General features: G+C 36.0%; 1 protein-coding gene across 1 annotated transcript in view; it reads left to right on the plus strand.

Annotated features, from left to right (window-relative positions):
- Positions 1 to 21,013, plus strand: part of FAM120B (family with sequence similarity 120B) — a 43,055-nt gene extending 22,042 nt beyond the window's left edge. Inside the window, exons 7-10 of the mRNA XM_029961588.1 lie at positions 14,760 to 14,966; positions 18,840 to 18,948; positions 20,171 to 20,284; positions 20,991 to 21,013. Coding sequence (XP_029817448.1) covers positions 14,760 to 14,966; positions 18,840 to 18,948; positions 20,171 to 20,284; positions 20,991 to 21,013 — 453 coding nt within the window. The remainder of the gene's footprint in view (positions 1 to 14,759; positions 14,967 to 18,839; positions 18,949 to 20,170; positions 20,285 to 20,990) is intronic.
- The last annotated feature ends 6,434 nt before the right edge of the window (positions 21,014 to 27,447 follow it).

Raw genomic sequence — 27,447 nt, forward strand, 5'->3', positions numbered from 1 at the left:
ACATTGGGAGTATCATTACTTTATCAAATCTGTGTGGCAGTCATTCAGCAAAAGCATAAAGGAAACCAAGCTTAAGTGTTGAAACAATTTGTTTATAGATGCACTTATATCTTACAATGTCTACTACATACATACATTAAGATACACTTAGGTATTACTACAGAAGTATCTGAAGTGTTTGAAAGTTTATTCTGTTTGAATTAGAGGTCTTTGTGTGCTTCATTCGTGTTGTGATTCTACGAAAATAGAAATCTGAGTGTTGCAAACATGTAATATTAATCAATGTATGCTACTTATCAGCCTTGTAGTAATTCAGAGTTGTTCACAAAATTGTATTATTTTTCCACAAGCTTATGGCAGAGAGTTATGAGCATAAAAGTGCATGAAATGTGAAGCTGGTCTTACACTGTCTCATGAAGTGGACAGCATGTTGTTGGAATTGACTTCTGTGTGCTATTGGCAGGTCCTTTCCAAAGTTCTGTTCCTCTGCTGCGTAAGAAAGCACTTCATGCACTGTCACATAGTGCTTTCTGCTGTGCTAAAAAACAACAAAATATTCTATAATGCAGTTGAAAATTTTGTATCAAGCTATTTTGTAGAGCACTTCCTTGTCTTATTCTATAAAAATACACAATAGTGTCTTTGGTAATAGTTTGAGTCAGAATAAATTCCTCTAAAGGGAATAGTGAGGAAAGATTTTGGTCTCTTTCCCTTTTGAGTTTGTGAATAGATTAATAACAGTTTCAAACCTTTCCCCCGTTTGCCTTCAAATTAACCTCCCTTCCTGTGTTTTAATGACGTGGATTTCCTGGTGGTAAACAGTTGCTCTTTTTCAGTTTCTTGTATAGCTGTGTCTTGTCAAGCTATATCAAGAAAAGATGTTATGTTGTATTAATAGCCATAAAAATACTTTTTTTTCTTCATATATAAGCTGCCTGTAATTTTGTGAAAGCACCAGGATCAGTTTTAAGATTTATATGATGTTACTCTCACTTCACAGGAAGAGTAAAAAGTGGTCTGTTTCCTGTTTCTGTGCTTCTGAAATGTGGTGTGTGGATGAATTTAATTATGTCCTGGGAATTTTCTTTTGAAAGAGCAGTACACTAAATAAATAGAGTACCTTATGTAAGTACTCTAAGAATAATGATCAAAAAAGCAAGCTTTCTGAGTATTATCGTTCAAGAATCTAATTTTCAAGATTCCACCTCAGAACAGCTTAAGCTGGTTTTGCTCATTACTGTGTTTCTCTGGTCATTTTACAAATTTGAGATAGACTATTATTTTAATAGTTAGTAAATAGTTATCAGTAGGTATTTAACAGCTTAATGTTTGTGTTTAAAATCAAATGATCCAAGTGCAGTGAATTACACTAGTACATAACTAATTAATAAGTGGGGTTTATAGTAGGAAATCAGGAATAGAGTTTAGTCTGTTTACCATACTTTTTATTCTCCACTGAAAGGTTAAAAGTGATCCTTAGAAAGACTTACTAACAGAGCTTTGAAGGAAATTATGTTAAACTTAGTCAACATCTGCAAAATTTTATGAAGTTGTTTGCTCATTTGCCATTTTGGACTCAACACTATAGTATTATTTTAAATGTAGAAAAAAAAATGTTTACTACTTATAAACAATTCTGTGAAATACACTAATTTAATAAAAAAAAAATCTGTTTCTGTAAAGGACTCCATTAGCAAGTATGTTGTAGCAGAACACTGAACTTCCACTGTGAAATATGAGAGAAAATATAGAGCCTGTTCTTCTGATAGAATGAAGAGAGCCTTTCATCATTGACTTTCAAATCTGCTTTCTAATATGCTGTCCATATTTCATAGTTAACGAGATCCATAAACTCACGAATCTCTGAAACAGAAATGTCTATGGTTTGAATAAAGTGGGTTAAAGCCATAAAAAATATAGTTTATCTCATGCTGAAAGAAAGTGGGCTGTGGACATGTAACTACATTGTACATTAAATATTACTTTCTGAGAATAACATAACGTTTATACATGAAGATTTGATTATTTTTCAAGATCGATGGTCTAATAATACCAAAATGTGCACATGATAGAGAAGACATTTTTCTGGTAAGTTTTTTTCTAGTTTTCTTGTGCTGCCCCCCCTTATATGGTAGATTAGCATTCTGCTTTGCCCAAACCTCCCGTGGAGCTGATACATAAGGTCAGAATTAAATTTTGGACCCCAGGTTGTCTGTTTCGCTTCTTTCTATTTTAATCTGGTGTGTGGTATTGGCAAAAAGTCCAGAGAGCCATCAGGCTAACTTTGAGGCCATTGCAGAGAAAAAGAAGCACCAGCAGTTATGCTTCCAGTCTTGATTCTTATATTGAACTGGCCACTGGTTGTTCAGTGTTTGTCAAGCACTGAAGTATATTCCTTCCATTTTTAAAGTGCTTTCAATTATTTAAAAGTATTACTGATATGAAATGAGCACAGTCATTTTAGATCTTAAATTATAAGCTCCAGAGAGTCTTTGCAATTTGATTGCAAATGAATTTTCACAAAATATGTATTAAGTATTATTTAAATAGCTTTTGAAATAATAATAATAATAATAATAATAGTAATAATAATAATAATAATAATAATAATAATAAATACTCAGCAAACTAGTTAACTAGCTTGACAGGTGGAAATAGCTTTAGCAGGAATTGTAGTTGTGCAGAACCTTTGAGTATTTTCCATTGTACACTGTCATGGAAGCAGAACTACCTTAGTAATAGTATTATACCAATATTGCACGAGATATTTTTCTCCAACTATTTTCCTGAGGAATACTCAGTCACATCCATGCAAAATAGCAGTATGTTTTAGAGTAGTAGGTAGTAGTGTAGGTAACCTGGTTAACAGTGTGTAAGTATCTTGGTTAGGGTCCCTCAAATTTAAAGAAGGGCATTGCTAAATCTATTCTGTATTTTTAAACTCCATATTCATTCTTCTATGCCATGCAGACAGAAAAACATAAATAATGCCTGGATTCTGAACATTCAAGAATTTTTTACCTGTTTGGCAAGCCAAGCTACATTTGTCAACACCATGTGATATTTTTCAAACAGACTCCAAACAGCCTTTGTGACCTATCTATATTTTTCAAAATACATTTGTTTAAAAAAATTCTTTCTTCCCCAGAGAGTGTATGTTTATTGTACCCCTGCGACTGTTTCCTAATAAATATTTGCTTTAAGTCTAATTGGGTTGAATGAAGCATGAAATGCAAGTAAGAATATTGTAAAGATTTCACAGATAACCCCCTCTTACATACAAAGGACCCACTTCTGTGATGTACGTTAGTATTAACCAAAGTGGAATTTGAGTGTATTCCCAAATACTTTACTGAATTGGGATTTATATTCCCTCAAAATTTGCACCTGTCAAAACTGGTTTTAAAATTATAGGTGAGATTGTAACTGCAGGGAGTGGGGAACGGGGGGGATTGAGGTGGTTTATTAATCTTGGCATTGCTTCCCAGCCCATTCTCTTATCTGCAGTCTTTAGATTTTCTGGAACAAAAGTGCCACAGTGTGGGATGTGATTTCAAGTTGGGATTGGTTCAAACTTAGAAATATAACTTTCTTCTCATGTCCTCAAGACAGTCTGAAATGAACTAGTTCAAATAGAAACAGTCCACTTACACAGGTCAAGCATTAGTGCAAAGACAATTATCTATCAGGAGCTGAAGTTGTTCACTGCTTACAGCAGTTTTTGAAAGGCCCATCTCTAAATCTGTTTCTATTTTCATAAGAGTCTTTTGAAATTCTGAAGAAATTCAAGTTTTCTCAGTCCTGTTGCATTGACAACTGGCTCTACCTTTCTTTGCTGCTCTTGGTTCATAAGCATATAAAAAAAATCTTAACCTATTCAACTTGCAGACAAGATTGGTATTCTGCCCCACTCTCCCCATTTTCTTTTTGACCAAATTTGGTATATTTATTAGTATTATTAGAGCCTATTTCCCTGAACATTTTTTACATTTGACATAAGCTCTAGTATCAGAATTCACATTACTGTGGGAATTCCGTCGTGTGTCACTGGCACAAATACAAACCACAGTATAACTAGATCACAGAATCACAGAATTGTCAAGGTTGGAAGAGACTTTCAAGATCATCTAGTCTGACCATCAATTCAGCACCACCATATTCACACCTAAAAACATCCCCAAGTGCCAGCTCCAGATGACTCTTGAACGCTTCCAAAGACGGTGACTCCAGCATCTTCCTAGCCAATTTATTCCAGCGCATAACCACACTTCCAGTGAAAAAAACTTTTCTATATCTAACCTGTACCTACCCTGTTGCAATTTAAGGCTATTTCCTCTCATCCTTTCACTTGAGACATGGCATAAAAAACAGACCCCCACCTCACTATAGCCTCCTTTCAGGTAGTTCTAGAGAGCGAGTTTCGGATCATCTCTTCTACCTTCGTTTAATTGGATTCAGTTTGCCCATGGAGAAAATCTTGACCCAGATTTTGAGCAAAAGCCTTAAAAAGAGGATTTATATTCCTTTGAGGAAGATGATCTTGCATTTTTCTGCGTAATTGTGTAAGTTTGCTCAGCTTTTCTGTGAGTTTTCCCCTTTACTGCCCTGTAGTTCATTATTAACAAGGTTTCAACAACACAGAAATAGCAGCAGTGTTTCAGTTATAAATTGCTTTTAGACTGTATATAGCATAAAGAATATTTCAGGATGTTTAAGGTAAAAGACACTCAGGTGTTTCAGATAACAAAATTGCTGTTAATTTTTCTAATCCATGCCTAATAATGTAGCAGGAAGTGAAACATAGTTATTAGTGAAGGTAATAAAGCTCTTGCAAAATATTAAGCAAAGAGACAGCTTTGAAAAACTCAGAGATAACCTATTACAAAGAGGGAAAACAAATATTTCTGGTATCAACTGACCTTTTCCTGCCAAGTTTCTGTTGGTCAAAGTGTACGTTTACTTCTGAGTTAAATAGTTTTCACTTCCTTGCATATTGTATGCTAGAAGGAACAAGCAGTCCATGAGGGTTGGAGGTGGTGTTTGCATGGTATAGGTGGGGTTGCTCTCCATTGCCTTTAAGGGCTGACCTGTGTCCCCACAGGGCAGGTGACATGCAGGGGCTGGAGCCAGGGAGGGAATGGAGCATGCTGTCGGGAAGCGGTGGCACGCGTGCACCTGCCTGTCATCTGCTCAGGGCTGCCTGCACCTGCTTGCATGCCTCTGTCACGCCTGAGCAGGAATGCAAGCTGCACATCTGTCTAGGCTTTCCCTGGAGAAGCAGATGGCTATGTGTAACTTCAGAGAAGCAAAAATGTTTTCTGAAATGACCTAATGAGCCATTTATAGGTGGATGCATTTATAGGCATATGGTTACAGTTCTTTGTTGGATGTACTGGAGTTTTTCAAATTACTATAGTAGAAGCGTTCCTCTGGAAGATATCAGAAACAGCCAGGCTAACCAAGAACTGATTTGTTCCCTTTCTTTTCAAGTGTATTCTTGATTGACATGATCGTTGGCCAGGGGTTAAAAGTCAAGATGGTGTCCAGTTCCTATCAGTTTGACTTGGTCAAATTGTTCAGTTCTTTTTCGTATTTAAGTTCTTGTTTGTAATACTCATGCACCAGTAGTCTCAATGATAGAAGTTCTTTAGCCAAAAATACAAATGCTGTATAAATGTGAACTTGTAATACATTAACATTATTATTGGTGTTGCACATATATTCTCCTCCCCTTCACCTTTATTTTTAGGTAATTTCATTTGATGTTTACTGAACAATAGCTAAGATTTCTTTTATAAAGAAATGGAGCACTGTTAAGAGAAAAGTGATAGAAGTATGTTATAATATCCCTTATCAGCATTATATTTTAACATCTCAAGACATCACCACTTAAGACAATTCTAATCCTAGTGTTATAAGTGAGGAAAAAACACACAGGGACAGTAAACACTAAATGTGTAAAGATATGTTACCTCCAAAGAAAATTAGTGATTTATGGACAGATTTAATTGTTTAGTAATCTCATCAGCATGTCATGTCACACCAGCATTAGTAGGAAGCATATGCACATTAACTAAAAAGGTATATTACATTCATCTAGGTTGCTATATATTCCCCTGATAGATGTAAAAGAAGAGACATTCCATTGTTCCTTGCCAAATACAAAGTTATGTATGTATTGGTTTTAGCAAGGGCAGTTAATGCATACCTAAGTATTCAGCAATAGTTTTCTATTTAGTCTCTGTGTATAGAATACACAAACACATCTTGGCAGAAAATGTTTCTGTGCTAGGACTTAAGTTCCATAAGTTCCTACTAAAGTCAAGGAGAGTTTTACTTCTGAATATAATAAAAGCAGAGCTATGCCAATACACTTTTAAAAATCCATCCCTCTCTTCTGCTCAGTGTTTTTTACTTTTTAGCAAAATTATACAGTTGTATTTGAACCCCGAGGCTTCAATACAGCAGGGGAATATTTCAGACTAGCAACAATGGCAAGTAATATTTTTCAGTTATAAGAGGTTGAAAGTATAGTGGTTCTGCAGGAAGTTTATTTTGGCATTGCACGACTGGAAAAAAAAAAGGTACCTTTTGTTTTAAAATGGCTGTGGATCAATTCCTGAGGCTGGAACATTATCAACAAAGCACCTGCAGAGTCCAATGCTGGCTGAAGGGCTGATATCCCAAAGTTTGGCTTATTACACAGCATACATTTTCTTTTAAACGGCGTTGTTCTCTGTGTTAAATACATTGTTAAAAGTGGCCAAGTTACTCTCACAGAAACTCTTTCCCTGTTTATTTTTAATTTGCTCTGATATAGTGACAGTACAAGAAAATGTAGAATATTACATGTAAGTAATTTTCTTTGAAACCTTTGTTTGTAGTCAGTTCTTTAATAGCTCAGAAGACCATCTTTATCCAACAGCTGTGTGCACCAAACAAGGGTTCTCTAATTTCTCTGTATGTGTTCATCTAAACCCCAGCACAAGGTTGATGTTCTTGTGCCAAAAGGCAGCAGCTTTCAAGTTGTGTATGGCACTTTTCCATTTCAAAAGAAATAGGTATTCTGGAAGTGATTACTCTGTTGCACCTTGGTTACAACCAAATTCCTCACTCTTGAACATACCTGATCACAGATTGCAGGTTGTCAGTTCCTTTCATAGGTCATCTGAGATACTACTGTGTGACTCATAGTTCAATTTGTCTTGGACCTTGGGATTGTCGTGAAATAGAAGCAGACCAGTTCTTTTCTTCCTCAACCTGTGGACTTAACACCTAGAAAATTCCCTAGCTAGAACTGTTTACCTTGGACGTATCACTTCAAAGGGTGAACCACAGTATCAACAATCTTATTGTGCAGCTGCTTTGCAATACAAAGAAACTGAAGGAGAAAAAAGCTCCAACAAAACCTATATTGCACTGGCAAACAGTATTTGTTCTCCTGGAATTCTCTACACTAACCATCACAGTTCAATGACTGTTGTATTTGAAGAGCTTATATACCAGACATGACATTAATAACAGCTGTCATAATGTTTCTGGAAGCTGTAGTGCTTCAGACATGCTAAATTTTGCCTAATCTAATTCTTCTGAAATTCAGTGGTCTTTCTGTTGGCTTCAGTGGGAAATATCAGGCCCTTAAAAAGCATAAACTCAAAACAGCCTAAGAGAGAAAATGGTCATACATTAGGGCAATTGAGTAGATCTTGAACATCTATTCTGCCTCTGGGGAGGAAAAATAGTAAACTAATTTTTAAGCTTGGCTAATTAAGCCTTTGACAGTTGCAGCAGTGAACTGAGCAGTTGCAGGCCTACCCAGCTACCATTTGCCAATATGTTCCACTACTGTGGAAGCACACGCTGCATTATCAAAGGCAGCCAAGGATGCTCTGCTGAGTAGTTCTGTTGCTGGCAGAATTTTTATTCCTAAAAGTTTGTTCCATGGACCAGTCCTATGATTAAACAAAGGGAAAGCACTGAGTTAAGATGTGAATAAGGACTTCAGATCAGGAATGTGGTCAAGATGCAGGTAGCAAATGAAGACCCTTGTTTTAAAGATTTTGGTAAAGGAGGTAGTCAGTGTAGAGTAGACTACAGAAATACATAGTGAGTGTCGGAAAGTAAAGGAGTGGAAGAAGTTTGATGTTTGAAGGCTTACAATGGAAAGTTACTGGAAGAGAAGTGACCTTTTGCATGATTTTTAATTTTTTTCTCTGTGTCCCCAAATAACTTTTGAGTATGTTGGCTAATTTGAGCCACGTTTGACAAAGATGTAGGAGTCTGTGAGAGAAATATGTTAATGATGATTGTTTTAATTAGACAGCAGGGAAGATGGGGAAGGCACTCTAAATTGCCCAACAGGAGGAAACTTTAACATATCACCTTATTAGGGCATCCATATGAGAGGGAGACATCACTACAGGCAGGGGGAAGAAAATTCTAATAATTACTGAACCATTTCAGATGCCAGTGACATAGCAGAGGCAGGAGCCCATCAATTCATGGTGCAGACATACCAGGAGTCTGTTGGCAGTTTGTCCCCCATAAACTTTATTAGTTGCAAGGCAAGTGAAGCTACTCATACTTCTATATCTCATAATTCCACAACATGTAACTGTTGTATGAGAAAAAAAAAAAAAGGAAGGAAAATCAGATTACAAGAATTTTCAGAGTCCCAAACAAATAAAATATATTTTGCTACCAAATAAATTCAATATTATCTGTATGATGGAAAGGCGAGGAGGTTCAAAGATGTCACCAAAAACATGAGCAAGTATTTAAGACGGTAAAAATTAAAATCCAGATGAATCCATTCACTTTTATAGAAAGGATATGACTGCTGTCTGGGTTACAGTCAGATGGTTAGATGACTATAATTCAAAATTGATGTGAACATTCTGTAAATGTCCACATGTATTGTGGACTGTCATTAGCCTAGTAATCATTTAGATCAGAGTTCAGCAGTTGTGGCTAAAATAAAAGAAATAATGTTATTTCAATCTTTTTACAGGTGTTAATGCACTGTCCATTGCATAACTGTATAAATAAGCTGAGAGGGCTAAACTTTTTAACTGGTGAAATTCACTATCACAGAAATGTAATTTATGCTGGAGTTTGTTGTGAATATGATTTAAAGTTCTGATAAAAGTGGCTATATTTGAAAATTAAACCAGAAATTGAATATTATCTTTTTGTAACTGAAGGACATTTTTTTCTGGTTGCAAATTGGTGAACAGTATTAGGGTTTTTTTTATTTTATGTAGGATGCTTAATGGTAAAAGCAATTTTTAATTTTTTTTTAAGTTTACTTCTGTGGTGGTTTTGGCTTAATGTAAATAACAGTGTTCTGCACAGAGGTATCATTTTACATCAAAGTCCTGATAAAACCTGGTAAATAAACTTTGCTGAACATATAAATACTAAACACTTAGGTTGTTTACTGCTAAATATTTACTTCGAAGCCTTAGAAGTGTTTAAAAACTGGTTTTTCTAGTTTCTGTTGCAGCAGATTCCCTCATAGGATTGCTTTTCAATCCCCATTTTCCTTTGCACACACCTTGTTTAAGCAGGAAGAGCTTAATTTAAGCTCTTTTATTCTTTATCAGAATAAACCTTAGTCTGTTTTCAAAATACTGGTGCTCCCCTCCTCCGTCAGTTTGACAGGTCAAGGAAGCAGATGATGCACTATGCTCCCAGCAGCTTATTGCTTAAAGCTGACTGATGCCAAGTAAATATACTGTTTCACCAGCCCACCTCTGTAGGTTGACACTCCTGAAATTTGTCACCATTACACCAGTTTAGGTTATCTTTGCTCAAAACCAGAAAATATAGCTTCAGTGCACAGGGGCTTTAGCATCTTTTGACAACTCACACTAGGAATTCACACTAATGGCTGAAGGCAGGAAGATCTGGTCTCTGTCTTTTGCTTGAAATTGTTTAGTCATGCTTTCCATTGCAGAGAATTTAACTTTACTTAAGTTGTCATCAGTTGACAGTCCATCTCTCTATGTTTGGAACACAGTGTGCCTTAGCACTCTCAGGCAAAGCTAAGCCTTTCTGTTTTAATGACAAGTTCCTGAGATAGGATCTACCTGCTGCCTTTATTGCTCAAGCATAAATTGCCTATGGTTAAATATTTGATCATTTAAGGCAGAGGTGGCTCTTGGGGAGTTAATGTAAGAAGTAGCATACTGATAATACACCAAGTTCAAATGCATGTAAAAAGAACTGGTTAAACTAGGGCAGTACGATTTTAATCAGCGCCACTTGAATTCCAGCAGTTTATTGCTTGGATCAAATTACATTGATTTGTAACTATTGTTATTGAATTATTAATTTTAACTAGAAATCATCAAATACTAACCTGTCCTTGAGTATTATGTTTTCCCTTTTATAATAAAACCAGGTATGTTCTTTTGTGGGTGGGTGGGGTGGGGAAGGGAGGAGGGTGAGAAAAGCCTTATATGATTTTAAAGTTATTTCTTTTTAAATCTGTATTTCAAAATGGTCGTATCTTCTGTATTCAACTTTATCACAGGAAGAAGGCAACAGATTAGGAAAAAAAGTAAATGCAATCGTAAATAACAATTATTAATACAAAAAGAGCATCCCCAGAATGTTGTTGAAAATCCTACTAAAGGAACCAGTTTTTAAATGAAATGTGGTATTTTATACATTGAGATACAGAGGACATTTAAAGTAGCACAAGTAAAGAATTGTAAAATTATTATTATATCTTTACTTTTCTCCTTGGTTTCTAGAAATTTAGATAGTGAGATGCTTTGCTGGAGGGAATGGTTCTGGCCTTCATTTGTGCCTGCTGACATCTGGCACGTTCAGATACTTATCCTCACATTTCAACTGTCATAGAACCTATTTATTCTTTTAACAGAATATGAACTCTTTAAACTCCATACAGCTGAGGGGTAAAGGAGTTGTGGGTTTTTTTTAGTATATTCATGAAAAAAGTTTGTGCAGCTTTCAAAATGCATAGCGTGAAGTTTACACCTCTATCAAAAAATCATTTGTGAATCCGCAAAGAAGACTCAGAGGACTAGTAGTATTTCTTAGAACATAATGTATTTTTATATCCTGATTAATTTTTACTATTATTTCATTAGATGAAATTTGAACTCGAAATTTACATTTCATATACAAGATCCACGTATTTTTTTCTTCCTGTAAGTTAAAACTGTTCAGCAGGATGTACAGTCTCTGGGTCCTGTGAGCAAACACTTTCCATGTTGGAAAGCCTCTTTCTGTGGCCGATGAATATGCACATGACCACAGAGATTGGCCTGAACCTGTGGTCCGTGGGCCAGAGCCCTGTGTCCCTAGAGCAGAAAAAGGTGTCATATAGGTCTGTGATGATAGCTTTTCTAGAAAAGACATTTCTCAAATTGTTAGAAAAATATTTTATGCACAGTGTTGTGGGTGCTGTAGCTTATCCAGTTCAGATTCGCATTCTAAGCATGATATCAGTAACCTCTGCTGAAGTGATGCTAGAGGACTGTGAACTTTTGAGTTCTCAGCCTTCAGTTAATGCTGGCAAATACGAAAAGTAATCTTTTTCCCCAAGTGTCAAGACAGTGGGAAGCTGCTGTTGGGAGGGGCAGCAGCAGGGGCACAGCACAGGCAGCTGGTGCAGGAGGAGCAGTTCTCACGCACTCTCTGTCTCTCTCACACAAATGTCATCAGCTGGTGGTAGGAGTAGCAGCAGCGAGATCACAGGGGTGTATCTCACATGATTCACTGGGGTCCTGAGTTTGTAAATGTAGTAAAAAGAACAGAAACAATTTCTGAAAGAAAGTAATCTCTAGGGTTTAATGCCCCGCAAGACAAGACTCCTTTTCTTTTGGAATTTTGTACTCCTCATGGGGACGTCTTAACATTGCAGACACCAAGCTGTTGTGAGCATTCTCGTGGCAAAGCAAGTCCGTGGTTTGCCATGCACACAGCCTCATTGTTACGGACTCACTGTGCTTTCATTTTCTTTGGTTTTCATTGCCAGACATGGAAAATAGGAACTACCCATTAGTGAATGTATTTCCTGTCCTATTAAAATAAAGAAATCACTGTTGATAGTTCTGGCCTCGGTCTTGCCAATATTGATTTCCATTAAAAATACAGGCCTTACCTGATACCCACCACACACAAACACACACATACACACCTTACTCCGCAATATTTTACTGCTTTGGAAAAGTTCTGGATTGATATCCCAAGACAATGAAGTCTTCTACCTGTAAAACCTGTCACCAGCAACATTATTTTATCTTTCTTAACCAATATGTCTGAATTGTAATTGAAAAGAGCATAGGTTTTGTTGGTGGCTCAGATTTCCTACTCAGACAGAAGTAACAGCATCAATGCCAGTATTACGCTGATCTTCAGCTTGAGACGGCACTCAAAATACTCTTCTGTATTTTACTATTTTGTGCATCACCATCAAATGCAAAATTTTTCAGATTCTCACTTGGACATTGTTCTACAAATACATATGCATTTGGTTTGCATTAACTTGAATGGCATCACCAAAGAAACTTGGGTTAATCACATTTCTGTTGGGTCTATGCTTAGAGTTTTCAGAATAAAATAAATATATAAAAGCTTTATTTTAATATTTATGGCCCAGATGGCATCCAGCATTCACACATAGTATTAATAATCTGTTATAGCAGCTGTTTTATATCCTTGATAACAGTGGGATTAAAAAGGACAGTAAAAGCATCTTACAGAAAGGTATGAACTAATAGTCATATGGTACACATCCACTAAATTAATAGATGGGAAATTGCGTACTGTGGGTGACAGCTTTTACTCTTTCATTTTCTTAAATACTTGTTTTCATTATTCTTCATGAAAGTTTGTTTTCAGCATTGAATCTTTTGACATCATCAGTACCAATAATTCAGTGACAGAAGATACCAGTTCATGTGACTGTGAATTCAGTCTGGTTTTGTACTGATCTATAATAAAGAGGCTTATTTGTGACATAAATCATATTGATATAAATTTGGCCAAGTTTGATTCAGCTGGTTGATGTGCTACTGTCACTCTTGACCTCTACTGCTAATTGTAGCTTACCATGTCCATTTTCATTGTAGCGTAAGGGCAAACCACTTGTCAAAATGTTCTGAAGTGTTTTATTGAAGTTGCTTAAAGTTCAATTTATTGTTGCATTGAGAACAAGATCCAGGAGTATAAAAGCTGAAAGAATTCCCTAGAGTTCTGAGGATTCCCAGCAGTTCTTTTTCTTTGTACTTTCCGCTCATAAAGTCTTACTTTGTGATCACAAACCAAGCAGATTCCATTTTAAAGCTTGTGATGATGTGGACTCACTTCCTTAGCAGGTGTTAGAGTTTGATCAAGTGATCAGAAACAATCTGGTAAATGCAATGTAAGAACCTTTCAGCTGCAACATGGTAACTGACTGTGTGCAGTCTTGCAGTCTAGTTTAGTACAAATAATACTGGTTCACTTAAACAACATTCCTCTTCCAAGTACCTTTCAGCATTGTTAGACATTTTGCAAACCCCCGCTTTACTTGCCAGAGCAAGAGGGTTATGAGTGTGCATGTAGTTATTAGGCTCAGCTGGCGAAATGATAGCTTACATCTGGAGGCAATAGCTTCCTGAAACTCAATGGCCTGCTCCTGTACTGAAAATACTTATATTTTAAAGGGAGGGTATAAGAGAGTCTTCCTTACTCGAGTATGAAGTGTCACAGTCAGAAAAAGATGGACCTTTCATTTTCTAAATGACTGCTCAAATTCTAGTGGGAGATGTCCCTGCTCACAGCAGGGGACTCAGAACTAAATGATCTTTAAGGTCCTTTCCAATCCAAACCATTCTACGATTCTGTCCTATTCCATTTCTGGTATAATTTGTACTGTAAGGACACAACAGCTGCCATGGATTACAGTATTGATGGCCACGCTATTATGAATCTCTTCTGGTCCTGACAAACTGCTTCAGTACAGACTGTGAAAAAGGCATTACTCTCTGAGGAGCTATGTACTGTTTACACAATACTTAAAATCACAGTTTTACCCATATTGGATTCAAAGCTTTTGTATTTTGCTATGCTCTGGCACAGCAGGCTGTTAAATTCACCCATCAAGTTTACTTTTGCTATGAGTTTTACTTGTCTTATTGAGTTTCTCATTTTACATTTTCTAGATGCTGTCATACCATTGCAGTATGTCTTCTGGAAAAATCCATGTTGAAGTGAAATAATTTGACTTTCAGACTACAGTCAGAGGAAATTTTAGAGTTTTTAAAATAAAAGTTTGGATACAATAAACTTTATTCTGTCAAATCCTGTAATTTAAATGACCTCTAAATGCTGTAGCATTTCCGGGGTAATCAAACTCTGGAAGGTCAATGGATCACTGTACACATCAATTTTTACTCCCAGTTCATGTTTTACATTCCACTAATGGAACGTTTTCTGGAGAACTGCTGATACTTGAAAAATACAATGGAGAATAGCCACTTATTTTGTCTTTCCATTTTCATTTTGAAAGTATCTATCTTAAAACTTGAGTGAGATGCTGTGCTTGTTAAACTTCACTTACTGAATAAAACTAGATCCAGAATCCTTTGACCAGTTCTGCTGTGAAAGAGGACCATCTTTGTCACAACTGTGAGACAGTTTATCATTTTCTCTGCTGTTCTTATGGTTATATGTGATGGTAACATTGCTCATATTCCCTGATTTGTGAGGCCTATCTTTTGTGTGTGTGTGTGGGTTTACAGCTTGCAGAAGTAGACTCCAGAGCTGTACATCTTGGCGCTGTCTTGGTTCGTGGCCTTACAACGTTGCTCATGGCCAATAGCGCCTGTGGCTTTCCGTTCAGAATGGATGATTTGATGCCTTGGACAGTGTTTGATGGAAAACTTTTTCAAGAAAAATACCAGCAGTCGCACCGAGGTTGCTCTGTGGAAGAGCTTTTGGAAGGCAATGTGAGTAACCACATCCTCTTAGACATTTCTGTATTCTTTGAAAAAATGTACCTGCCCATTTACTTCGTTGTTTTAATGTTCATGTTTACACTGTTCCCCTTTCTTTGCATTTTTCTTCTCTCTCTTATTCCTTTTTCACTCTCTCCACAAAAAATAATTAAAAAGCCAGTAGAAATACTGAGCCTATGAAGAAAACTGTAATTTTACCTTTATTTTTGTTTCCATTACTCAGAAAATAGTATAAGGAAAATGGTTGTCAAGTTCAAAAAATGAAAATGCCCATAAGGTTTCCTAGTACTGAAATATTATTGAGATCTTTTTCCTGTAAGATTTTAGGTAACATATTAAGAACATCTTTAAATAAGCACACTGGATATAATTTTTAAAGTATTTAAGAGTGATATTTTTAAAGGCATTAAAGAACCTAAAGTTTGAGGTGAAGGTTTGGTAAATTCAAAGAGGAACTGTAAATCAGAAGAAGGTGTATATTTAGGTATTTTTTTAAACTCTCACCAAGTACCTTCCCGTACCTCTGAGTACTTTGGTCCTCAGTCCCACTTCTTACAAATCTGGGGATTTGTAAGATTTACATGCTATGTTACCAAAAAACCAATGTGACTTCAAAGATGTCTGGGCAGAAAGGTACTATCAAAGTCCTGCTCAACACAATGCATTGCAGTGGCATTATGTCTAGGCTCAGAGGTAGGGTCTGCTAGACTGGGTGCAAGACTGTATTGATGCATGAATGAAGTCTCAAACCAGACCTGGCTCATGCCCCATCAGCACAGAATTTGTGGAGAGATGGTTGGGTAGGTCTGTACTCATCTGTGAAGGTAGCTCTGAAGACCTTCGATTAATGTGCCTCTTTTCATTGTGGACTTGAAAAGCCTGTATCATTTAATTACTTTTGAAAATCTTACCTTTGAAATGTTTTAATCTGCTATTGAATATATCACTTGAGGTTAAAATAAAGTAATTAGAGAGAAAAAATATTTCAGTTTTGATTTATGTTAATCTCGTGCATTCAATGCCAGTTGTTGTATAGTTTTCTTTTATAATTTTATGTCCAATTGCATACCATGCTGGTCTGGAGTGATGAGTGGAACACTTGTGGGTGGGTGGAATGAATGTGTTTTTAGCATGAAGGAGAAGAATAATCCTTTCCATATGTATTCAATCATATGATTAGGACCATAACTTCTTTCCAAGTCCTGTGGTTCCTATTAATTGGTTGGTTGATTTCGGTAGATTTTGGATTGGGACAATGGTTCACCCAGTTTTTCATGCAAGATTTTGCAGAACAATAGATGGTTTAGAGAATAGATAGGAAAATAAAAAAAGTATCCAGATCTGTGTGAAATTGATACTTCTTTTCCATTTGGGTAGAATTCAGGGTAGTGGATAGTTTTGACAATACATATCTAAATCTGTATAAGACTTATATTAATTGAGATAGGTATTTTTAAATGTGTTAGGTAGTATGTTTTAGCCAACATCTGAAAATCTTGGTGTGGTAATGTTTGAGCTGTATTTTATCCTGTTTTATAACAAAGATGAAGAAAGATGATTCCTTCCCTAGAACAGAGTAAGAAATATGCTTGATCAACTAAAATATCTAGGTTAGGGTTTTTAAAAGCCCAATGCTCTGTTTTACACAAACCCCAGATAAAGCGTTCTGTTATGAGGAAAAAATACTCTAGCCACGTGAATTTTTAGAGTAGTTTAAATATCTTTTTCTTTTTTAGGTACAATTTTATGGTACATATATGGCAGAGATATGTACCCAGACTAACAAAATAGCTTTCCAGCTTATCAGTTTGAGGCAAGAATCTGTTTTGAGGCAAAGTTCCAAGAGATGCCAGTTTAACTGGGAACACTGGCAAGGCAGCAAGCATATGTGATTGGTTTTTCCTATTAAGTTCAACTTTAATAAATAAAAATGGTACTTAGTTCCTGGCAGAGCTTAATATACTGCTGGAAGCCAGGATCTTTCAGCACTTGTTTGTTAACAATCTACCCTTAAGCACCATAGATATAATCTGCTGATAGTGATAGCATTGTATTCAGAAAAGAAGTTATTCTGCGTGGGATGTTTTGTTATAGAAAATATAAGTAATAGGAAAAAGTTATTCCTTTTGTTTTTCAGTGCTTGTCTCCTAAGGTCCCTTCTCTATGATCTGGACAGTTACATTACTTTGGGAACTTCAGGCAATCTCAGAATAAGTGCTGTTTTGACTACAATGGGCTTAAAACAGTTAATAGCTTTCTGAAAATTACGGTGGAAATACAAATATTTACATGTATATCAGAAATTTTGAACATTTTAGGATTTGCTTCCTGCAGATTCTTGTACCCAAAGAATGTATACATTAAGTACAGTTGATATATTTGTGGGCAAGTTTTTGTGTGACTCAGCTCTTTGTAACCTAGCAGCTGTTAAAGATAAAAAATAGGCAGCTTTGGATAAGAATAAAAAAATAGAGCCATCTTGCTTTTTTTAAAAAATATGCTAAACTCACATTATGCTAGTTCTCTGTTTTTCAAAACAGTAATCATATTAGTTTCTTTATCCACACAGAAAATTGGATATAATAGTCTCATAAAGCAGTGAGGCAATGATATTATCACTTTATTAGCCTTTTTATTGTGCTTCTCACTAATGAGTATGTTTATAATTAAGTTTTTAAAATTAAAACCAAATTACATAATGGGGTCATCATAAGTGATATGTTTTGTTCTTTTCTGATCATGCTTTCATCCCACCTTCATAAACATATTCTGAATTTGTTCTCCCAAGAATAAAATGAAAGGTTTTTCCCATTAGAGGGTGTTCTTCACAAACTGGACTCAGCTTGTGTGGTAAAAAAACCCCCCAAACTTGTGAGTTTAGTTTAAGTCTCTATTAACTCAAAAAATGTAGTTGGGAAGTTTGCAGTAGGGTTCAGGGATTCAGACTCTACCTCTAATTTAAGAAACCTCTTTAATTGCTGCAGTCTTACTACCTATTGGATTTTTTACCTTCTCGCATCATCTTCTTCCCTCCTGCCTGCTCCTAAAAAAGGCATTGTTATCCCGTAAAAATCTGTTCTGTTTTATGAAAATCACAAATTGCCCTATCACTCTAAAATCTCTCTTTTCATAATTCTCTTTACTGTATACTAAAATCCCACATGCCCAGTACAAATCAGGAGAAAAGAAATACATTCTGAGATCTGTCACTTTATCAAAGCTCACAGAAATCAGAGCAAGTTAAGGATATTTCACATCTCTCAGTGTTGCATCTTTAAATAGCTTCAGCTTTTCCTTTTCACAGTAAAATTTTTCATCACGTGACAAGGTAAACATTTTTATTAAATTCCTCCATTTCTCTTTAGACTTAGTTCTATTTTATCAGTCAGGAATCGGGGCTGATGTATTACTGTTGGGTTAAGTTTTGTTTCTAACATATGAGATTAAGAGACTTTGATTTTAACTGGTGTATTTTCCATGAGTTCATCAGTCCTTATCTGGAGTCTTTAACCATCTCCTCCTGAGGTATTGCTGATAGAAGTCTAGTTAAGTATATCTACACGTACAAGGTAATAGCATAGGAAGGCAAGTGGTTTACAGACATGAGCAGAGAAGAAAAACAAACTTCACTGAGAAAGCAGGAAAACACTTCTGCACCCCTACTCATCTCTCCGAGTATCCACTTTTAATGTTAAATGTTTGAAATTTACTTCCTGAAAAAATGTGAACCAGATCTACCACCTTCATGTATGCATGAGTGTGGCTAAGACAAGTCTTTTAGTTGTTGTGTATGTGTTTGATTTGTGCTACACTTGAAGAAAGATGAGCAGAACAGTCATTGATTTTTAACCCTGTTGTTTGCAGGAGTCTTTGTATACACCCTTCCAGAATCTGAAGTCTTTCATTTGCAAGGTTTGCATGGCAAAGAAAAGAGTGATACAGAGCAGACCAAGAGGGAATGGATTTAACGCAGGTTGGCATTGTGTTAATTTTCTCAGTAAAATAATATATTGAGTTCAATTATCCTTCAACAGCAGCATCAATTACATAGGCATCCCATCAAACTAAGTAAATTGTAAGGTCTTTCTCCAAGAAACCAAAGGATAGATCTTAGAAAATATTTCCCTTTTTAACAATTCATGTAAATATAATTAACCAAGTTTAGATAGATATTTCCATCTAGCTACATAGTTAGTGAGATATATGCAACAAATATCATTCATTGAGAGAAAAATAACTATTTGCTCTGAGACTAAAGTTATTTTTATAGGAAGAATTAGATGACTCAGACCTTTTTCTCCCATTCCCTCAGGGGAGCTATTTTAACATTGATAGTTGAAGGTCTGAGTAAGGCAATAAAGAGAGAATACTTTTTATTGGACTGAGTGATATGATTCAAACTATAAGAAAGCAACCTGGAGAACTGTGTTGTTTTGTTTACGTCTTTGCTTTTTTCCCCCCAGCTTTATGGCTTGGTTTGCTAAAGACATTTGCTTTCCCTATGTGATCTACCTGACTTTCAGGGGAAAAAAACCATCTGAAAGGTTTTTAGCATCAATCACAGATCAGCCTTAATATTGAGGCTTTTGAGACTTCAAAATAGCTTACCCCAAATCTCATCATTTATGCTTATATTATGTTTATTACTTGCTTAGTACCTGATCAATTATAATATCTGTGAGGATAAAAATTACCCCTTAAGAATTTTTTGAGCAAATTACAGCAGACAGAATGTTTTTCTGCTAGTTCAGTACTTTGTATTATACTCCTGATGTGGTACTACACTGTGCTGGTGCTGGACATTCAAAATTAAGGATATCTGTTGGTGATTTATAGTACCAGACCTTGTTAGCATCTGCTTTTCTTTGAGAGCTATACTTAACCATTTTAATTATGATTTGTGATTCCAATTTGGACAGAGTTTTCTGTTTGGTTTAATGACTGCATTCTCCAAATCTATGTCATAAAATTTTGATCTGGTTTCTAAATACACTTGTTAACAGCTTGTAATCGTGATGAGCATAGATGGAAATGAGGACAAGAACCACACCTATTAGGCTGACTTTAGTTTGGAAAAATCATAATTGTGCATGAGTATTTGGCATAAAACTAAGGAATATTGTTTCCTGAAAAATACTGTTTCTTCATTTAATCCTATATACTGTCAGACTTGCTTAGTAAATACTGTTTTTCAGGAAGAGAACAAAGAGATTTTAATCCCAGATTCCAACAACCACGCAGAAGTCATTTTGTTTCTCCATATCACAACCAGATGAGGGGGGTTGTACAGAGAAATCCTCCATCACAAGGTAAAAAACGTGCACATTTGTGGTTTTGGAATTGTCTCTACCAATAATATAAAAGCTCTGTGTCTATATGCAGTTACCCCGTGGCTACAGCAGTCAATAACAAAACTTGCATCATATTTGTGTACTACCATCAGGAAAATCTAACTCTGCAGGGTGAGGTAGAGTGTAGCATTATAATCTCTAGTCATCTTTTACTCACAATGTTCTGGGAAAAAAGCTTTCATGTGGTATTTATAAGTTTCATGCTTGGTCTCAGCTGAACTGTGTTTAAAATTGTAAGAGTTCTAAAGCAAATTGGCACAGCTGCACAGAAATGTTTGTCTGAAGTCTTTAGCTGCAGATTTTTGTTCATACTTCAATAAAACACTTAAGCATATGAATAAAGTTAAATACATTCTTAAGTGCTTTTCTAGGTCAGGATCTCAGCTTCCAGGTCACTCCCTGAGTGAAACAAATGGATGTTCTGTCTTGCCTTGGCATTAATCTTAAGTCATTCACCAGTCTCACTTCTTGAACAGACATTTCAATGAAGCATCACTGTGGATAGCACTGTTGAGCTGACATAATTCAGTTCTACTTCCTTGTTACTGTGAGTTGAAGCACATACACATACATTAAAGAAAATAAACAAAAGGAAGTGGAGTGTCTACGAAACATCAATTGTTTTATTAATTATGCAGAGCCTGGATTTCTTTTGTGTTTCCAGGTGAGGTTTTCAAAGAAGATTGATGATATGATTAAGGAAGATAAATAATAAATAAATACAGTGAAGTCTTTAATGTGTTTCAGCTGCCACTGTTGAATACTTGCGAGTAAGATGCTACCATTTGATTCACAAATAAGATTGTTCAGTCCTGTGTGTAAAATGTAAAGCTAAAATATAGAGCATGTATGCTGACCATAAGCAAAACCAAAACTGGTCATTGTTATGAGTTCTTGACCAAGAAACCTAATGTTCAGAGGTCAAATCATCTCTGGCCAGCTCCAGAGATCTTATAACTAGATAGATTCCACAAAGTATGTTCCAGAGTAACTGTGCTTCAGTGTTATAAATGTCTTTCAGTAGCATTATTAAAACATCATGGCTTCTACACTAGCCCTATTTCTTACCCTCAGGACCCTCTTAAAACATGACCCTGTAACTGCAGTTAAATTACCTCTGTTAGAAGTTAAACAGATTTATTGGAAAAATACATCTGTCCTTACAAAAGAGCCCTGCAATGCTTTAGAGCTCCTTTTAAACTGATCTCCCAACATGACTCATTTTAACAAAATTCCTTTTTCCTAGGTTGGCTAATATTAGCACAGGTATTTGGGTTGTTTCTTTATGTAGCTGATGTCTCTGCTGTATGTGTCTCACCAAAGAGAGAGAAAAAAGAACAAAAAAGTGGCCATTTTGTGTTCATGGTAGCTTATGTTATAAAACTTCCTACTAATATTACTTATATCTGCATCTCCCTTTATGTACCTTCTCATGGTATACTGTTATATGGTTCCTGCTGTTGCATATGATATATCAATCATTGGATTAAATGCATTAAAAAGTAATGGAACAGTAACCACAGGACCCATATCTTCTGTATCAGGAGAATAATAATGATTAGGCAGCCTTTGCTCTTTCTTATCAGTTAATGTTTAAGAATTCCATGACTGTCTCAACTTCACCAGTAAAGAGTGCTTTTACAGGAGAGCATCAACCTGAGAAGCACTGGTATTTCTCTGAGATGATGGCTTGAATCCCCTCAGGCAGAACAAGAATTGCATTTAGGCATCCCTCATTGGATGGTGAATAGTAAACACTGAGCTGCTGTAATTTACAGCTCATTCTCTAGCTGTATTTTGAATGTAGGGATTTCAGCTGGGGGAGGGGGTTGGGTTTTGGGAGGGTTGGGTTTTTTTTGATTTGGTTTGATTTTAGTCATTTAACTTCTCTGTAAATTTCTTGGCTGTGTGTTACAAAGGGATAAGAGCGCATCCGTGTAATTCAGAGCAGGACAACTAAGCCTCACAGGGAGGTAGATTTTCCCTTAGTATTTCTTGTTTGATGATTTACGGATTCTAGGTTTGTGGCTGCAACACCACATCCCAGGCCATATAGACTATTGGTAGGTAAACTTCATTAATTAGATGACCACTAAGTCATTTTTTGCATCACATTGTTATCTCATTCTACAAAAACCTAAAAATAAACTGAGCATTAAGAACTGTAGAAATCACTGTGAATTATCATGTGTCTTTGCTCTCTTCAAAAGTCCAACTGTTAAACACTGATATTTTGTGTCATAGCATACAAATTACCACTTAGATCTAAATCAACATACAAAAATATAACCAAAAAAAGAGACTGAATAAGTAAATATAACCTTATCTATACTTTTATAGCTATATTTTAAAATTTCTGTGATGTGTACAATGGTTCTCACACTAATATTTTGAAATCTGCCGAAAAGTGAACTGGAGGCAAGGGAATGAGATAGGAGAGAGAGTGTCTATGGGTGTAGCTATAACAGCTACATGAATGGTTAAAATCAAGGATACCCTAATAATTTAGAAATAGTAGAGGATGTTGGAAATGATATAGAATTTCTGCAAGTGGTAAAATAAACATCATAACTCTCTGTATGAGGGGCTCAAGGGAGGGATCATAATGAGTAAGAGCTTGCAGAGTGCTAGAAGTAAGGGATGATAATTGTAGCTACCAGTCATCTACCACCAGACTCATAAACAGTGAGAGGGGGACATCATGGAGCATTCTGACAATTTCATACTTGCATTTAGACATTGTTGGATTTTGGGGGTCAACTCAATTCTACCTAAGAAAACTCTGTTCTTTAAAAAAAAAATTAGTTTTGCTTCTTTGTTTCCATCCATCTTTGCTGTATTTTTCTTCCATCTTTCTATTAAAAAAGAAAAAAAAAAGTGGAATTGGGCAGCTTTTTGTTTTTAAATAATTGAACTTAGGAAACATCACTTTTCCAAAAGTAATTTATTAAAAAAAAAACCAAAACAAGGTCTTGAAGAAAAGCTTTTATGGAACATTGAAAGCAGTTTTTTGGGGGAAACAGAAGATGAGTGTCAAGGAAAGAGGGGAAAAAAACTGTGAGAGGTGTGTCTCTCTGAGAGAAAATCTTTTGTCCAAGACAAAAAGAGGAATTATCGAGTTTTCCATTTCTTCACGGAATGTAATTGCATCAAGAGGGTACATTCACATCAGTCTTAGCACACTGTAAAACATGTAACAGAAGACAATGCAAGCAAGCTCTCATTTGCAAGATATTTAGTCAAGGCTTCCACACTTGTGTCGCATACTCTGTGTTCAGTCATGTTTCTGATTAATAGGATTTTGATAGAACTGTAATGCAGATGGAACTTGGTAGAACTTCAGTGCTGAAAAAAAAAAGATATCATTTACAGTGTACTACTTTGCTTATAGGAATCTATAGCTAAAGCAGAATTGTACACAGTCACCCAAGAGTTTTAAGAAAAGCAATGACATCATGGGCTTTATCCTCCAACATCTCAAAATGTTAGACAGAATTATACACCAACTGGACAGGGGCATGTACTTTTTTCAAGATATGTATAAATGTAATTTTTTGGAGGGGCTACCTGAATAAGCTCATTTTCCTGCATTAATGTTCATTAAAAGTGTTTAATTCATCTCCTCCTTTCTCTAGGTGGGAGATCAGGTCACCCAGACCGGAGGAGATTTCACCTTCCTCCTCGGTAAAGAATACATGTCTACAGGTGGCAAACTGAGATGATGGGATAGTTACCTTTGAGATAATTTTTGTTTATGAGAACCTCTTTTTATGAACTTTGTACAAATAAGTGAACCACGTAATTGTGGAGGAAATCCCTCAAAGCTGAGGCTGTTCACCTTATTAATCACTTTTCATGTTTGCTCTCTTTTTATGAGACCAGAATCACTAAAACTTAAGTTACGGGTACCTGAGGCACATTAACATCCCAGTACAGCTACATGGTTTTGTCCATTAGATAATAGAAAGTCTGAAGTGTTTTTTACAACACTGTTAGATATTTCTGAGTGTAAACTTAGGACCTAAACTATGATTTGTGCATATTCTTGTTATATTTGTTTATCTTACAAGACTTTCCCCACTGTGAATAATGTGTCATGTTCGTGCTGTATGTGGTTTGTGTCTTAACTCTGGATTATATCTGTATCTTAAAGGTTATACCATTGTTACTGAAACCTGTAGAAAAGTTTGAAACCTGCCATCACGGATGTTAGCAGCATCTGCCAGTGAAACAATATCACCTTTTTGTAAAAATGTAACTTTCTTACAAGAGACAAAAATTGCTATTACATTTGGTACTTCCAGTTAAGCTACTTTTTCTATCTTTGTCAACTGAGGAGAGAAAGAATCTGTCATGTTTTACTTCTGTAATGAATAATACTTATGAGAGCTCGATATTTATTTTCTGTCCAGAAATCTAATTCAAACACCTATCTTCAGAATTATTTCTTAAAAATTGATAAATTTCACTTTGTGATTCAATTTCAGTGATATATGTATTTCTTTAATTTTAAAATTAATACATTTTAAATATTATTAAAATGAATTAATTTTAAATAAAGTATAAACAATACTAAAGAAATGTAAAATAACAGAGCACGTGCAATTTTTATCAACATATAAGATCATAGAAAGCATGTGACACTTAGAACTGTGTTTCTTTCTTTACTGATCTGCATCTCAGTTGAAGCACCTCCATCTACATAGACTTCAACAATTTCATGCTTTTCTTAGATTTCTAGCAGACTTTGAACAGAGTTGCTTCAAGTGGATGTTTATGGAACTGTTGGGTTTTCATCTGTGTATGTGCTTTGGAATCACAATGTCTTTAGTTTTGTATTTCAACGTTTTCAGTACATCAAATTATATAGTAACTCCTTCTCACATGGGAGGTATATGATGAAAGAAAAACAGGAAGTACAAAAGACACATGGAGCTCCTGGAGCAAGTCAAGCAAGAACTGCAAAGATGATTAAAGGATTGGAGAATCTCTCTCCAAATCAAAGGTTGAGAGAGTTGGACCTGTTCAGCCTCGAGAAGAGATGAGTGAGAGGGGACCTCATCAATGTGTAAATATCTAAAGGGGGGGTGCCCGGAGGATGGAGCCAGGCTCTTCTTGGTGGTGCCAACCAATAGGACAAGAGGCACTGGGCAGCAACAGATGCACAGGAGGTTTGAACTGAATATGAGGAAGAACTTCCTTACTGTGCAGATGACTGAGCATTGGAACAGGTTGTCCAGAGAGGCTGTGGAGTATCCATCATGAAATATTCAAGAATCACCTGGATGAAATCCTGTGGTATGTGTTCTAGGACAACCCTATTTGAGCAGGGAGGTTGAACCAAATGACACACTGTGGTCCCTTCCAACCTGACCCATTCTATGATTCTGTGATTATTCACTTAATGTTGTTTCTTTGGCCTTGTGCAGGTAACTTCTTGAATCAACTCTCAGTGGAACTTAGTTCCTGTTTAGTATACATTAGGTCCAAGTGAATAATATTGTCAGACTCACATAACTCCATGCTATGATTTCCTTGCATGTATTTTTCTGTTTGTAATCCAATAAATACATTCTTTTGTACTTAGCATACAGCAACAATCCAACTAAAGAAATAAGCAATACAGGATTTCCAGTTCTATTGAAAGTTTTAACAGACTCAATTTTTATACAACACAGTGTATAAATCCTTTGCATTCCAAGGATCCCGCCATGATGGGGTATTCCTGCTTCCTTTTTTGATTGATTTGTCACTGACTGTAACTGTACTATCATTTTTTTCTTACCCCCCCCTCACCCCTGAATCTTTTGGAATAATGTGGTCCAAGTTTTATGGGAAGTTCTCTAGTTTCAGAGATCTCATGATGTATAATGATGTATTTGAAAAGAACGTGATCGTGTGCCAGAATTTGTTGGTAATTCCCCCTTCAGGATTTGATATGAGAAAAGTTTTCTGTTGGCCTCAATAAATGAAGTTAAATACAGCTAGAGTGGGAGTTTTACTGTGCTAGCTGTGGTATGCTGTGAATTATTGGTAATAATTACCCTGACTACTGAAGAATTGATAGTGTCTCTGTGAGAGTTTTTTCCTCCCTAATGTTAGACCATAAGCAGAAGCTGCTTATTATTATTTCCAAACCAAAATATTTTTTCCCACGAGGAATTTTAGAGTGAAAGCATAAGCACGAAGTCGAAACAGAGGTGCTACTTTCCTTTCTCACTGAGCTTTGAATTGTTCAGAGTACCAAAAAGCTTATGGACTCTAGAAGGAAATCATAGACAAGAATATGACCTTAGAGCTCCAGTCTTTATCCAGTCTAATAGGATTTCCTTAAATGTGGACTACAGGGTTGTTGTGAGTGGTTACAGGACAGGGGAAAAACAGACATGGATTTGAAGTGATGTGTGTTTGTGAAGAAAAGCGTTCTTGTTCAGCTGTACTGCTTACGATCTTCCCTAGCCTGTGCACTGGATAGCTGTCATCCAATGTTCACTGAAATTGTGGATTGATTTATTAGCTTTCTGTGTTCCCCTTCAGGAAAGGGAATCAGAGAATATTCTATAACATCAATAACTTAGTCAACTGTGACTCAGCAGAAATTGTAACATAATCATTGTGAGAGCAAGAATGACAGGAAGACATTTATTAACTGTTCTCTTTTTATGTATTATCTATCCTTCCTCTGACACTACTTTACTCATTTGTGACACCATTCCACTGGGAATCTGAATCTGGACTGCAGAAAACATGGAAACACTGAGATAATCCTATGATGCTGTGGAACTGTAAGCCTCAAAACATAGTTTATGCCTCTTTTATAAAACAGGAAACCACCGTTTTAATTGCTTTGCTACTTTAGCAAGTGTTGTGCTGAGATGGAGGGGAACATCAGTGTTAAAGCTCTACAGATCTTTTTGTACCATGCTGTCTGAGCAAAATTATAAGGGTACTGAAACATATGGTATTATTTTGTAAGGGTGTTCTTTATTTAAATGTTGTGGAAGAAGATCAAAAGTTTACATATTCCTATTTAAACATTGACTCCCTCTTGTCAGCTAAGCTGGGAGGTAAGCTAGTATATGTCCTTCATTAGAAAGTTTGATGAGATATTCCTCAGCAGT

The sequence above is a fragment of the Manacus vitellinus genome, unplaced genomic scaffold, assembly GCF_001715985.3.
Source record: "Manacus vitellinus isolate BGI_N305 unplaced genomic scaffold, ASM171598v3 scaffold_37_pilon, whole genome shotgun sequence".
Lineage (NCBI taxonomy): Eukaryota > Metazoa > Chordata > Aves > Passeriformes > Pipridae > Manacus > Manacus vitellinus.